General features: G+C 38.3%; 1 protein-coding gene across 2 annotated transcripts; it reads left to right on the top strand.

Annotated features, from left to right (window-relative positions):
• The first annotated feature begins 2,155 nt into the window (after window positions 1–2,155).
• Window positions 2,156–12,568, top strand: mogs (mannosyl-oligosaccharide glucosidase). Of its 2 annotated transcripts, none has more exons than XM_008287034.1 (5): window positions 2,156–2,240; window positions 7,007–7,370; window positions 8,444–8,667; window positions 8,818–9,011; window positions 10,043–12,568. In XM_008287034.1, exons 2-5 carry the CDS (start codon window positions 7,022–7,024, stop codon window positions 11,811–11,813), a joined length of 2,538 nt encoding a protein of 845 aa, XP_008285256.1. In that variant the 5' UTR covers window positions 2,156–2,240; window positions 7,007–7,021; the 3' UTR covers window positions 11,814–12,568. The 2 variants fall into 2 exon arrangements, with proteins under 2 accessions (XP_008285256.1, XP_008285248.1); XM_008287026.1 differs by having other exon boundaries at window positions 8,815–9,011.
• The last annotated feature ends 1,588 nt before the right edge of the window (window positions 12,569–14,156 follow it).

The following is a 14,156-nucleotide window of genomic DNA, read 5'->3' as shown; positions in this document are numbered from 1 at the left end:
TGGGTGAAAGAGTAACCAAGAATAAGTGACTGAGGGAAAATGAAGATGTATATCAATCACATTTGATTGTCATTAGTTGTGAGCTTTGATGTATACTGAGTGAAAAGAGAAACTCGTAATATTTTATGAAATTGTGTCTGTTTCTTTTTAACATAGGGGAATACGTATTTGTTGTTCCATCACGTGGCATTTCTACAACAGAATGGACGTCACGAAACAACCATGTACGTACTATACTGGGAATGAGCAGAAAAAGAGTGGAGTCATAGACTAGAAGTCAAGTCAGTAATGAGTCACACATCTGTGACACACAGAGTTAATGAATGTGTTGATGCTGCTCGTACAGTGTTGTCCCACTCTTCCTGAAGCTCTCGGTAAAGTTGGCAGACTTTTTGGGAAACGGGATTGTGTTGTCAGACACGTCTATTCAGAGCTGTGTGAAATTACTTCTTAGACAACAAATGGTGGAGTTGTGGATATTCAAGTGCCAACAGCTTGTTTTAGTTTTATCACCAGGTGAACGACTGGAAAACTTTTTGTGCACGATTGGCAAAATTAGAGCCTTTTCTAACTATAACAATAGAAATGACATTTTAGACTTCGTCTTAAACGTTCACTGCTGTTAGTATTTTGTTCAGGTTATATTTCAACTATGTTTTTCTCTTGTATTGGTACTTTCTCTCATTGGCTGTCTTATTGATTAGACTGTGTAACACTATTAACTTAAACCTGAAACTCAAAAGCAGATTATGGTTGAACAAAGTTTTGATTGTTGTTTTTCCCAAAGGTATGAGCCTTGATTCCATTTATGGTACATTTAAGAGACCTTGCCGTGTTTCTTCATAGCACAGCTTTATTTCCTACACTGAAAGAACTGGTTTAGAGAAATGTATGTAAAATATCCCATACTGAACCCTTTTTTCAGACAGTAATGAAAGACTTGCATGTCCTTCGAATGTCTCTTTCAAGTTTTCAGTTCAAAATATGAAAAAATGTGGCTGTATAACCCCAGTTGCTAATGGACTGTTTAAGTTTCTGTAGCTTTAAATGTAGCAGAGCTGCTATCATTTCCACTTCAGGAAGAAGACTGTGTCTGTGTCTGTCATTGACAGCGCAGAGCAAAACGGTTCATAAAAAGGCATCTGACAAAGCTGTGAACAAGTGTGTGAGCCAAAGACTTTCTATTGCTTCGACATTAATTTCTTATGATGTTGCATGAAAATACTTACGGATTCACAACAATAGTTTTGACACTAACAACCAGCTGTCTTCACCTACATTAGCCACATTTACTGCACAACATATTCATACCAGGGATCTTACGAATGCTCTATTGACATTTCTATCAATAATACAAGCAATCCTCTGGATCTTTTGTTGTTCAGATGCTGGGAGTGTATGGAGACTCTTGTGTTCACTGTCGCAGTCAACAGCAGAACATTTGGTGAGCTTTTCCCTTGGCTGAGACAATTTAGATTTCGCAGAGGCGACTCTTGAAAGTAAATAAACGTGGTGGACTGTGAGGCAGCTGCTCTTTCTGAATGGCTCACATGGCAAGCAGCAGACAGTGTGGGGGCAGGATTATATAAAGATGGAGCTAGATGACTATTGGTTCATTCAGCGGTAAGTGGCACTTAGGTCAAATTGTAACTCAGTTGTAAAGCCGGGAGACAATCGAGCTGTAGATGGGGCTTCAGGAATGGCTGGAGGAATGTCTTAACAGCTTTTAGTTTACACCTCCAAGTTTATTAAAAAAAAAAACCCAAACAAAACACACTATTAAAGTAAAATTATTATTATTATTTTATTTATTTATTTATTTATTGCCTTATTGGACATTTAAATTATTCAAATTTGGGGACTTGCTTACATTTCACACTTATTAATGCAGTTGTCCACTCTCAAACAAACTCTAGTGGTTTATTCTAGATAAGCAAAAACACTACTCTAGACAAGCTAAATTTATATATATGTAAATTATATATATTATAAATTTATATATATATAAAAATGCACATATCCCTTTGTGTTATCGTATTTGCACGTTTGCTTTAACACTCCTTAAGTTTATTTATTATTTATTTTACATTTACTCTCAGTGGTTGACCTGTCCGTGGTGGTCGATGACGTAACCGCGGGAGCGACGTACACGTCAGTGGAAGTGAGTTGTAACCAGGAAGTGGCTAGCAAGCTTAGCCAGCAACGGATAATGAGCAGCTGAGACTCTCGTATTTCGACAGGTCAGTAACCATTTGCTAAATGAACATTAAGCTAGAACCACGAAATGGACCCGCATTTTAGCAGGCGCTGGCAAATTAAAGCCGCACGACGTCGCAGCAGCCGGTCGTTAGTGCCAAAAACTAGCATTAGCATCGCGGCACTAGCGGGTAGCGTGCAGCCTACCGGGGCGTAGCGGGGAGCTGCTGGCTGAATGTGGCACACAGGTGTCGGTGATTAAGGCTTAATTTGGGGGCAACGTTGCATGTGAGCTAGGTTACATTTGTGAAGTGTTTAGACACCCTTTCTGCCTTCGTAGATTATGCAACGTTAATGTTAGCTAGACCGCTTTTTTTTTTTTTTTTCAGTGTGACATGACGTGAACTTAACGTCGGTTACAAGGGTCCTACGTGACTCACAACAAGGATCATGACACATTTTGTGAGATAAATATCGCTTCAACTGTGGCCACGTCACATGCAAATACTATTTAGGTAAACCACGGAAAGACGCGAGCTTATGAACAATGTCTATCCTCCTTTGAAATATATATTTTAATATCAATATATTATGTACACAATAAGTGTGTTTAAGTGAACACAATTAGAACTTACTGAAGTCATAACAGACTACAGTCTATTTCCTGCGTAGCATCTAACTGCAGCATGAATGCTTTTTAGAAATATAAAAGTACTCACAGTTGCCACTTTTTTTTTTTTTTTTCCAAATAGAAACACCTAACTAAAACCAGTGCAGTCTGTATTGGTTGAATTGGTGACCATGTTTTCTTGTTGGGTTACTTCAGCGGAAGGAGCTCCAGATGTTTGCACATTCATCATATTCTTGTCAACTGTGACAGCCAAAGTTGGCATTAAAAATGAGAAAAAGCTAAAAACACACAATTAGTTTTTAGTGTTGTCACGTGTCATTCATGTCATAATAAAATCATGTAAAATGTTAGCAAGAATTACAAAACAGAGACCAAAAAAAAACCAAAAATCCACCTGGTCAAAAGAAAAACACCCAACAAAAACACTTGCATAGTATATTAGGGTTCTAACCGTTCCTCCCTCTTGCAACGGGTCCTAAAACAACGACTAAACCAACCCTGGTGTTTGTGAAGACACAGTTACTGGAATGATAATTATTAAATTCTGTTGTAAACTCTTTGCTGAGATTTTCTGTATGTCTTAATTTGGCAATACAAATTTGAATATGTTTTAAGTTAAGCTCGAAGTTATGCTCACGCACAGGCCAACACACAACACAACAATGGCCGTGCTTGTGTGTTGCTCATAACACCAGGGTTTTGCTTTGCGAGGCACTAAGTTGTTGTGGAAACTTGCTGTTATAAAGGCAGTGTGGGCCTGTGTTTAGTTGTGACTATTACCAATTGACATCAGTGTTTTTTTCTCATAAAAGAGGTATTCAACAGTTACTTTTTGATTGATTTTTTTAAAGAGAAAATGTTGTGTTGATGGGAATGATCAGAGCAATATGGACAGCGTCACAGGTTTTATTCACAAAATCAAATATTCTGCAATGTGTTTCATTAATCTCTCCAGCATTATATCAGAAATAAAAGCTCCACCTTGAGCAGATATCAAGTAAATGTCAGTACATTGTGCTGATAATACCTTTTTTACTCATCACTTTTAATTATGAAATGAATGCAGGACTTTTTCATCGACTGTGTTTTTGTGGTTTGATATTAATAGTTTTGGTAAAGAGAACAGTTGAAGTACTTCCTCTACCACTACCACAACATTTAATTAGAGAAAAACTGAAAATAAAGTAAGACAGAGTTGGTCTGCAGCCACCAAATCGCTAAATCCTGCTGCTCTGTGCTCTGAAAGTACAAGTAAAATTCTGAATGGCAGTTCAGATGATGCTCTGATGCTTAAGACTGAATTATCAACACAGCCACAGTAAAAAAAAAAAAAAATCTGGTGGATGCTTGCTTTTAATCATTAATCCGTGTTCGCGTAATTTAATTAACTCCATGTGTAGGCTGCTGGCAAATATAAAATACCTGATTAGTGTGGGATGAACTATGGGTTCAGCTGTCAAACTATGCATTCCTTTGTATGTGATGAACTCTTGCTGAATGTTTCAACACATCGGTCAGATCGCAGCACAAGGAGAGCAATATGAACAGACCTCACCAGTTAAACTGAAACGCGGTAAATTGCAATAGCCCTGGCATAAACCCAATGTCACCATTATAAAGCTTCTCAAGTGATAATAACAATAAACATAAACTCGACAGTACTTTTAAAACAGGAGTTATAGAGTGCTTTATAAAGCATTAAAAAGCGATTATGAAGCCTTAGTGAAGACAGTAAGATAATATAAAAACAATGGTAGGAGAACATTGGAAAATATACACAATTTTATACAAGTGCCTTGCTGTATAGATTTTTTTTAAAATGTATTTAAAAAAAAAAAGTTTTTTAAACTGAATATTTAAGCATGGTCACTTTGTGTTGTGCTCGGGATAAACCAATTACCAAATCCAATGTTCAGCACTTTTAAGATTATCAGTACCGTTATTTTTAAAAGCCATTGTTAATAAAGTAAATTACTTGGGCTCTGATATAGCTACTTTTCCCTACCTGTGGTCTCAGTCAATGTCCCACTTATCGCACTACTTGACTGGTTACACTTTGCTAGGAATAGTCCATCAACACTGAAGGATAGATATTGAAAAGTTAATTTACATTTAAACATATGTAAACTATACGTAAAAGTATTTCAACAAAGCTTGTGTTTATCAAAATTTTATTCTGCAAATGTATATATGGTTCCAAATATTGATCAGTTTCCTTGATTACTAATTCTTGGTACTGATATCAGTCAACCCTTAGTTTTTACATAGTTTAGTCACACAAGAAAACACTGACAAGTTGGTTTATAAACTGTAAAATCTTCCACTCGCAATAAAAAAGGAGGGAGAAAAATTACAGACATTGCATCTGCATCGAGACTGTGTGTGTGTTATATGTTGATGTGAAAAAAAGTAATTATACCAACTGTTGTCCAATGAATCGTTATTTGATTTGTGTTTTTAATTCCCAAAAATCAAAATCAGTGTCAGCCTCAAAAATCCAGTATCAATCAGGCTATTATTCATTCAGAATTAGTTAAAAAAAAAAAAAAAAAAAAAAAGACAGCTCTTAGTGTAATGCAGTAAAACAGCACCCTTCCCGAGTGACCAAGTTGAATCAACTGATGATCTCGCCAAAATATCTTCTTCTGCACCTCAACACTATAGCTTCAATACGATAAATTCTTCTTTAAAGATAGGATTTATTTAATTGCTGTTGTATCAGACAGCATTTTCACTAGCTATTAGCTGGAACCTAATAAAAGTGGTCACTGAGTAAAGTGAATAGTTACAAATAGTTCACAATGCAGAGGGAAATACTTGTGCATCCGTTGATATTTCTCTTTGTTTAGAACCCTGCTTTTTTTTTAGCCTTTCTGTAGTCTACACACCACCGTCGCTTCAACTTCACTTACTTGTACAATCATAATTTAGCAATAATTTTGTGTTCTTGATGGTTAGAATTGAATCAGGTAGTCTCAATGAGATCAAGGTCTCTTTTTTTAGAAGAAATCTGCCAACAAGTAGTTGCTACAGGCAGGCAGCCATAATAAGCAAGCAAAGAGTAAGCTGAGGACATAGATATGTCTCAAAGAGCTGTTCTATCAGAAAACACCACTTTCTCGTTCTAATTCAGTCAAGGAAAACTCCAGAGATTTAAAAATATGTTTAAAAAAATCTTTGGTGGGGAATATACTGCTACTAAACATAACATTCAAAAAAGTAGGATTTATTGCAGAACAGTAGTGTAACATATTTATTTAAAACAATTACAGGAGTCATAAAATACCATATTACTATATTGTGCAAAAATGAAGCATCACAATTTCTCAGGCGAATGAAAGAATCTGATTGAGAGATGATTCCATTGGATTTATTTCAAGATGTTGTGTGCTTTTGTGTACATCAGTGATGTCAACGGGTAAACAATGATTGGATCCTATACTGTTGGTACAAGATTTAAGTGAGTTTATTTAGCAAAAAACATCGAGAAATTCATAAAATGTCTGGTTAGATTGTTTAACTACACACACACAAAAGCAAAATGGAAAAAGACGGAGGAAAAACTAGAACAAAGTACTAAATGATCTGTTCACAGAACAAAACTGTTACATATCTACAGCTTGTCCTAATTTTTCTCTTCTCCCAGGCTTTCAGCCAGCTCTGTCTTTGTGCACCATCCATACTTAAAAAGTCAGTATCTGTTTTTATCTTAATAACCAAAGCACTGCACATTTCCCAGTAAAAATGGTAATAGAAAACAGTATGAAACTTCCTCTGTACAGCACATTGAACAAATCTGCCTTTCTTCTTCCAGGGTGACATACTTATAACATGCTATGTCTCAGCAGGGCACATAGAGATATTATTTTTTTGGGAAAATTTGTACAATGTAATTCTTATTACACATTCATTGTTATCCTAAATAGTCCACGTATCATCAGCCCATCGCACTGTAGTTTGAAGGAACAAATGTTAAGCGTTTTGTTATTAATGAAAGCCTCTAAACTCCAGAGCAGTGTGTTCATGTCTTTTGACCAAGCATGAATAAAATATTTATCCCAAATAAAATGTTTCCCTTGTAAGTAAAGAAGAGAGACTTCTTTGAAACAGACCTTTGATGCTGGTACACACAGAATTATACAGCTTAATCAAAATACGTCTTTCTGCTCTTGTTTCCAGCTTCAGAAGGGTAGGATGGGCAGGCAGAGGAAGAGGGTGGTGACGGGTGAAGCTGCTCCCCTTCCAAGGAAAGATGAGAAGCCCAGCGTATTTCACCGCAAAGAGAAGAAAAAGAAAGTTGACATGGGAAAAGTATTTATCAACATCTCCATTGGTCTTTGCATATTCAGCCTCATCTGGTTCTTTTATGCCCTCTACATGAGATCCGTCCTATCCAAACGGGTAGCCACTCTGCACTCATCACCTCCTGTCCTGGATGCCAATAGCAGCAATGCCAAGGTTTCCCCAGAGAGGTTCTGGGGCTCATACAGGCCTCAGGTCTACTTTGGAATGAAAACAAGGAGTCCCAGGTCGATTGTGACAGGTAGGCTGTCACACTCAGAGTCAAACTCAAGTTAAACACATTGGAAGGAAAATTCACTCTGACTCAATGTATTTCTGTATTACACTAATGGGAGTAACATGCAAATTTAATAGGATATAAGTCGGACTGGTTGATACTGCCAGAATCAATTATTACAATATTGATGACTGAATACCAACATATATAAAATGTTATCATATTTATCAGATGTTGTTTCTTATAGTGACTTGCAGCTTCAACGTGTAAATACAATATATACATATGACTGTGTGGAATATGTTGGGCTTTTCTCCAGTTTTAGAGCTCCATAAGACAAACTTAACAGGGGGATGTGAAGGGGTTAAATTGTGTTTCTATGCTGCTAAAATCCAAACCAGTGTCTAATCTTTTGTTACATCATGATTGTTATGCTGACATGATACTCTGTGGTGCACTGATTTATGGCAGTAACATCACAGAGAAAGTAAATTAATTTGGATGTAACATTTTATGACCCCCACAGAGTCAATGACTACTTAGTCACAATGCATCCATTATAAAAAGTGTAAATACATAGACAGGAGACTTTTTGTTTTGTAGATGCTCTGTTTACTCTTAAATCGCACCAAGTTCATGTGGAATACCTCAATTTAAATTCCATTTAGGGTGAGATGTCCCTTTAATATTTAATTGTTTGTTTTTTGTAAACACTTTCTTTATAACATATTCTTTATCTATTGAAGATCAAATCTTCAACAGTTCGCACCACTAGAATCATGAATGGGAGGAAAGTAGCCCAGGCACTTGTCAAATTTCGGCCACAGTTCCCAGCAGTGTTAACCCTGGATGGCCAATATTGCTAATTAGCTGATACAGTTTTCAGTACTAGGAGAGCAGCAGTAAGTACATACTCCTGTGCTGAATACCCAGTTGGCTGCAAACATGTCAGGAGTTTTTGGGTATACCTTTTATCTGAAACTGCTGACAAGTAATTTTTACCACATAATTAGGAGCATCATTTGACAAGTGCTCTATTTGTGCATCCTCCGTTTCCACAACTGAATCAATTTCATTTTATTCTCGTATCTCCACAGGCATGATGTGGATGCGTCAGTTTTCTGACTTTGACATGAATCTAAGGCACACGTGTGAGCAGGGGGACCATTTGCAAGGCTATGGCTGGCTGATGCATGATGGGATGACCTTTGGTGTCCAAGAAATTCGAGACAACAACTTCACACTCACCACAGAGTTTGTAAAGAGGATGGGAGGAGATAATGGTGGAGACTGGACATGGAGGATTACAGCCAAACAGCATGTGAGTAGCTGCTTTGTTCATCCAGATTTACTGCATGTGCAGATGTTCGCACACGTTTAAAATAAATAGTATTTTGTGTGTAAAATGTATTCATGCTTAACTCCGATATTTTTGTTTTTATATATTTTTTCCCCAATCTTTACACAGCAGAGTTCTGCTCCCCAAGCACCAGTCATCTCCCTGATGTTTTATGCTGCAGCAGACACACAGGGCTCACTGAAGGCTCACGTTGAGGAGAGAAATCGCCTCGCTTCAATTACTGGTTTCTCAGAGGAACTTGGAAACTTTAAGATCACCTTCCGAAAGCCTGTTACCGGGGAATTATCCAGCGCAAAATATGCCAGGTAAATGCATGATTGATAAGAAGGACTGACTGCCAATACTCAGTCTTGTTAGATTTAAAACATGCCTGCAACAAGTGAACCAAGAGTTTTGTTAATTAAATTATTTTCAGTGTTCTGATTATAGGTATATTTTGCAGTGCAATTTTTTCACCTTTAGGGGAAGTTTTTATCTTGATAGAAAGGTGAGATCATTTTGTCATGAAGCAGCAATGAATATAAACCATTTTAACCCAAGTGTAAGATCCATGCAAAAAAAAAAAAAAAAAAAAATTTATTACATATTATAAATGTGAATGTCATGAAGCCTGTGGTTAGATACAGTGTAGCAGAAAGGCACAATATTTGAATGAGCGCTACATTTTAAAAAGTGTTCCAAATCTTTTTATGGTGTGCTATAGTTTGATCCTTAATTACTACTTGGATGAAAACCCCAACTACCAAATGGTAGAAGACTAAGATTTTTATCTGGTGTTTCACCATAAAAGTTGTCATAGCATAATTTGTAATTATATGTGAATATGTAAATACATTTTGAAAAGCCGAAGAAAGACAAAACCTTTCCATAAGGGTTCTGTCGTTGTGAAACAGCGCGTATGCCAATTAATCAGTGATGTGTTCATCCACAAAGAATTGCCGTTATTTTTTAAATTTAATTTTATTTTTTTACAGTCAATGAGTTTACGATAATGCTAGCTCTCTGCTCTCTGCTTTTAACACTTTCAAGGAACCAACAGTTCACACATTCAGAGAAAACCAACATAGCAAAATAGAAACTGCAGTATGCACTGATTGAAATTTTAAGATTTGTGTGAATTATTATTATTTGGATTTATTGTAGGAATGTGGATGATATAGTCTAAGATAGACTTTAAAGTTTGATTTTATAGTGACTACTTACCTGGTCTCTGAGTCAACTAAGCAACTGCTAAAGCCGCCTAAACATATCATGCAGTTTAAGGTTTTGTTTAACAGGTTGTATTTAGTTGATTTGAAAACAAAAGACAGTTTACACTAGTCTCTTATTTTTTCAGTTACAACCACCTTCAGACTGTCTCTCCTGGCTTGGAGAAGCTGACTGACATAGTGAAGCACAGTCTGAACCGCAGGTTTGTCTACAGCCCTCCTACTGGTGAGAAAAGGCATTACATTGCTGTAGACACCTACAAGCCCCCGCACCACCAAAACCAACAGAAACCCGCTGACACAAGGAAAGAAAGTGACTTTGTGGTTCACCAAGTGACTGTTCAAACGCCATTCCAGATTGAAGTTTTGTTTGAGTCTGGAAGTTTCCACAATCGTCCCAACCAACTTGTGGGCTCCATCATGACTCAGGAGCTGGAGAAGAGGAAAGCTGAGTTTGATGCAAAGTTTGAGAAAACTTTTGGACTTGAAAGCAAAGGTTTTAGTCAGGCACATATTAAATTTGGCAAGGCAGCACTCAGCAACATGTTGGGTGGAATGGGTTACTTTTACGGCCAGTCACTGGTACAGTCAGTCTACAACGAATACCCACTGCTGTACCCGGAGGGTGCTTTATTCACTGCTGTCCCATCACGCTCTTTCTTTCCCAGAGGATTCCTCTGGGATGAGGGCTTTCACCAGCTGCTGCTGAGTAAGTGGGACCCCCAGGTGACAAGGGAGACTATTGCCCACTGGATAGACCTGATGAATATGGAGGGCTGGATTCCTCGCGAGCAGATTCTCGGAGATGAGGCTCGTAGTAAAGTCCCAGCTGAATTTGTCGTTCAACGGAATGAGAATGCCAATCCACCTACTCTGTTCTTAGCTCTTCAGGAACTTATTGAACAGCTCTCCTCAAATCCAGACAAGGCGGCTTCTCAACCAACTTTGCCTTTCCTCCGACGGCTCTTCCCCAGGCTCAAAACCTGGTTTGAATGGTACAACACCACACAGACGGGGCCCAAACCCAATTCTTACCGGTGGCGTGGCCGTGACAAGGACACCAATCTGTTCCTCAATCCCAAGACCTTGACCTCTGGGATGGATGACTACCCGCGGGCCTCCCACCCATCAGCAGATGAGCGGCATGTGGATTTACACTGCTGGATGGCCTTGTCCTCAGGCATCATGGCTAGCATAGCTCAACTTCTAGGTGAGCCCCATGAGGTCTACAAACTCTCACATGATGTGCTTAGTGACAACAACCTGCTCAACGAACTCCACTGGTCAGAACAACTGCGTGCTTTCAGTGACTTTGGCAACCACACAGAGAATGTATCTTTGCTGCGGGAGAAGGTCTACGTACCTCCCGGACAGCCTCGTCATCAGTTTCCCGTGGCACGTCTTGTGCGCTCTGTCCGCAAAACCCCCAAACTGCAGTATGTCAATGCTTTGGGTTACGCTAGCTTGTTCCCCTTCCTGCTGCACATCCTCCAACCTGACTCACCCAAACTGGAACATATCCTCCAAGACATGAGAGACTCCAATAAGCTGTGGACACCCTTTGGCCTGCGCTCACTGTCTAAGGCCGATCCCCTGTATATGAAGCGAAACACGGAACACGATGCCCCCTACTGGAGGGGACCAATATGGATTAACATCAACTACTTAGCAGTTAGAGCTCTCTACCATTACAGCAACACAGAAGGGCCATACAAAGAAAAGGCAGCTGTTCTTTATGAGGAACTCAGGACTAACATTATCAATAATGTTTATAGACAGTATGTTGAAACAGGGTATATCTGGGAACAGTACAATGACGGCACTGGCAGGGGCCAAGGAAGCCACCCCTTCACTGGCTGGTCAGCCCTGGCAGTATTAATGATGGCTGAGCAGTACTGATTCTCTAGATTTCATCTCATAGTTTCTAAGATACCGGCCTTCATTTATCTGTATGTGATTGCGACACAGTTGAGTATTAAGGAATAGGAATATGGTCTGGTTGACTATACTAACAAGATCCAGGTGATAAATTGACCTTTGTAATTTCCTCATTTAAACTTTAATTAAAGTGACAGGTTTCACACGTGTACTCTGAAGGGCAATTTAAAACAAGCGTTAAGTGCGGCTACGCTGTCTTTGCTGTGGAGCCAAGCACTGTTTAGTGCTTCAGTTAAATACTTCAGATGCATTTTACTGAATGCAATTATAGTCCTGACAATTTCGCTTGCCTGCACCTTCACTGCTTCAACCTTTAATAGATGGAAAAGGCAGGTTCACCTCGCTAAGGAGGGTTTTTGCTCTCCCGCTAGATGGGAGGACAATTTCAAATAGCCAACTGTTGCAAGTTTCTGGGAAAAGTTGTGCATTCACTTGACAAATAAGGGCCTATATCTGTAATTGTGCCATTTTCTCTTTGATCTATCACATGTCTTTGATTCTCTGTCTTAATGTTTGATCATTTTGATATTTAATTGTTAAATCACAATCTTTCACAAAAAGGCATATCGAGTCTTGCTCAACATTTGTAAAATTACTGCTTGCAAAGGCAGCCATATTTTGTATACACAGGCTGTGGTTTGACTGGTAGGGAATACAACATCGACTGTGACATTGGTTTTGTTTTGTCAAAAACAATAAATTTTTTAAATATTTGTTGTCAGACTGAACTAAGTTTTGTTTGATAATGTTGGTGTGTTACCTTTATTGGAAGCAAATTGCTATTGAGTCAAAGCCTTAAGCTCCAATCTCTGCTTGAAATGCAGAAGAAAGAAAATTGCCTTTTAGCTCTGTCCTTTATAATTTGAGCTCGGCTGTTATGGCTCAGACACTCCTTCACACTGGGGCGCTTGTAATTGATGATCTATCACTACTTAGGTGTTGCTGTGGATGAAAGTATCACTTGAGTTTCTCACAAATAAAACAGACAACTCTCTTTGAAAGCAGAATTCATTTTCCTTTATTATCTAAAACAGCTGTGATTCTTACTGATAAGGTGATGCACAAAATATATGTAAGCTTGCAGCATGTTTTTGTTACAGCTGGTTTTGTTAAGTGTTACACTACATATGTATAGTAACTGCAGCCAGTTTTAAATGTGTGCACATTTTTAATTCGAATAAAATCTTGGATTTGTAAAACTGTTTTATTAGCAGCAGATGAAAACACACCATGAAGTTCTTATCGTATACTCTTCAGATCTTTCCAATATCTGGGAGGACATATTATCTGCTATCTAGGAGTGGATATTATCCCCAAAATATGATTAAGCCTAAGATCAAAGTGTTAATATTTAATGAACATTATACAGTACAGTGGAGAGCCAGGACATTTAAACCTCATACTCATAATATTCTTCCACTTTCAGTTACTGAAATTAAAAACAAAAAACTATTTTTTTTCTAATCATATAATTGCATGTAAGTCCTCACATGTTCACTATGGATGTTAGCGCCTCTCTGTCAGTCAAAGCAGAGAGTAGCTTCAACACACTGTGACCTTAAGTACAGCAGCCCGGTCCTCTTTCTTTTGTCAGATGGCACATTCGAAGGCCTCCAGCTGACGTCAATTTTTTTTTTTTTTTTTTGCATGGTTTCCATGGAGCGCAGTTGTTGTGAGGGCTTGGTGTTTTATTAGCCAACATCAAAAGGCATGGAGAGTACATAGATGGCAAATTCTTTTCACTCCTTGACATATGCTGGCATACATTCACACACTGGGGCATACAGTGGCAATGTTTTTATTAATACTTTGACTCCAAATATAAAACGCTGGTACTGAGAGCACTGATACTGGCTCTCAGTATGTGTGCAGGACCACTGGGTTCTAACCTCTAGACTTATATGAATCCTTTGAATGGGCTAGATGTGCAGTTGTATAGTTGGAGGCTTAGCATGGTGCTTTAAGGTTGCGTGGCTAAAAATAGTGCCTCTATCAGTTACAGCAGATAGGCTGTGAAGCTGCAGGTTGGTCGTATTGCCAAATGTATTATAAGCTGCAGTTTCAGCTTTTCCAACCACGGAAAGTGCACTGATTGTAATTAACACTAAGTTGAAACCTGTGTTCATCTCGAAAAAAGGTTTCAGATTTATCTTTTGGGAGTTTTTTTTACAACATTGTGAAAAATTAAGTTGATTGAACTGTTATGAGTATAGATCTGAAAAACAGTCATATGATGTATCAATGTGAAATGACTGCCTTCAGGCTCCGTCGTAGGAGCCGCGAGCGCATCGTTTGACCCTTTGA

The sequence above is a fragment of the Stegastes partitus genome, unplaced genomic scaffold (assembly GCF_000690725.1).
Source record: "Stegastes partitus isolate 25-593 unplaced genomic scaffold, Stegastes_partitus-1.0.2 Scaffold11, whole genome shotgun sequence".
Classification (NCBI taxonomy): domain Eukaryota; kingdom Metazoa; phylum Chordata; class Actinopteri; family Pomacentridae; genus Stegastes; species Stegastes partitus.
Note: the sequence above shows the minus strand (reverse complement) of the source record. Positions and strands in the feature narration are given on the sequence as shown.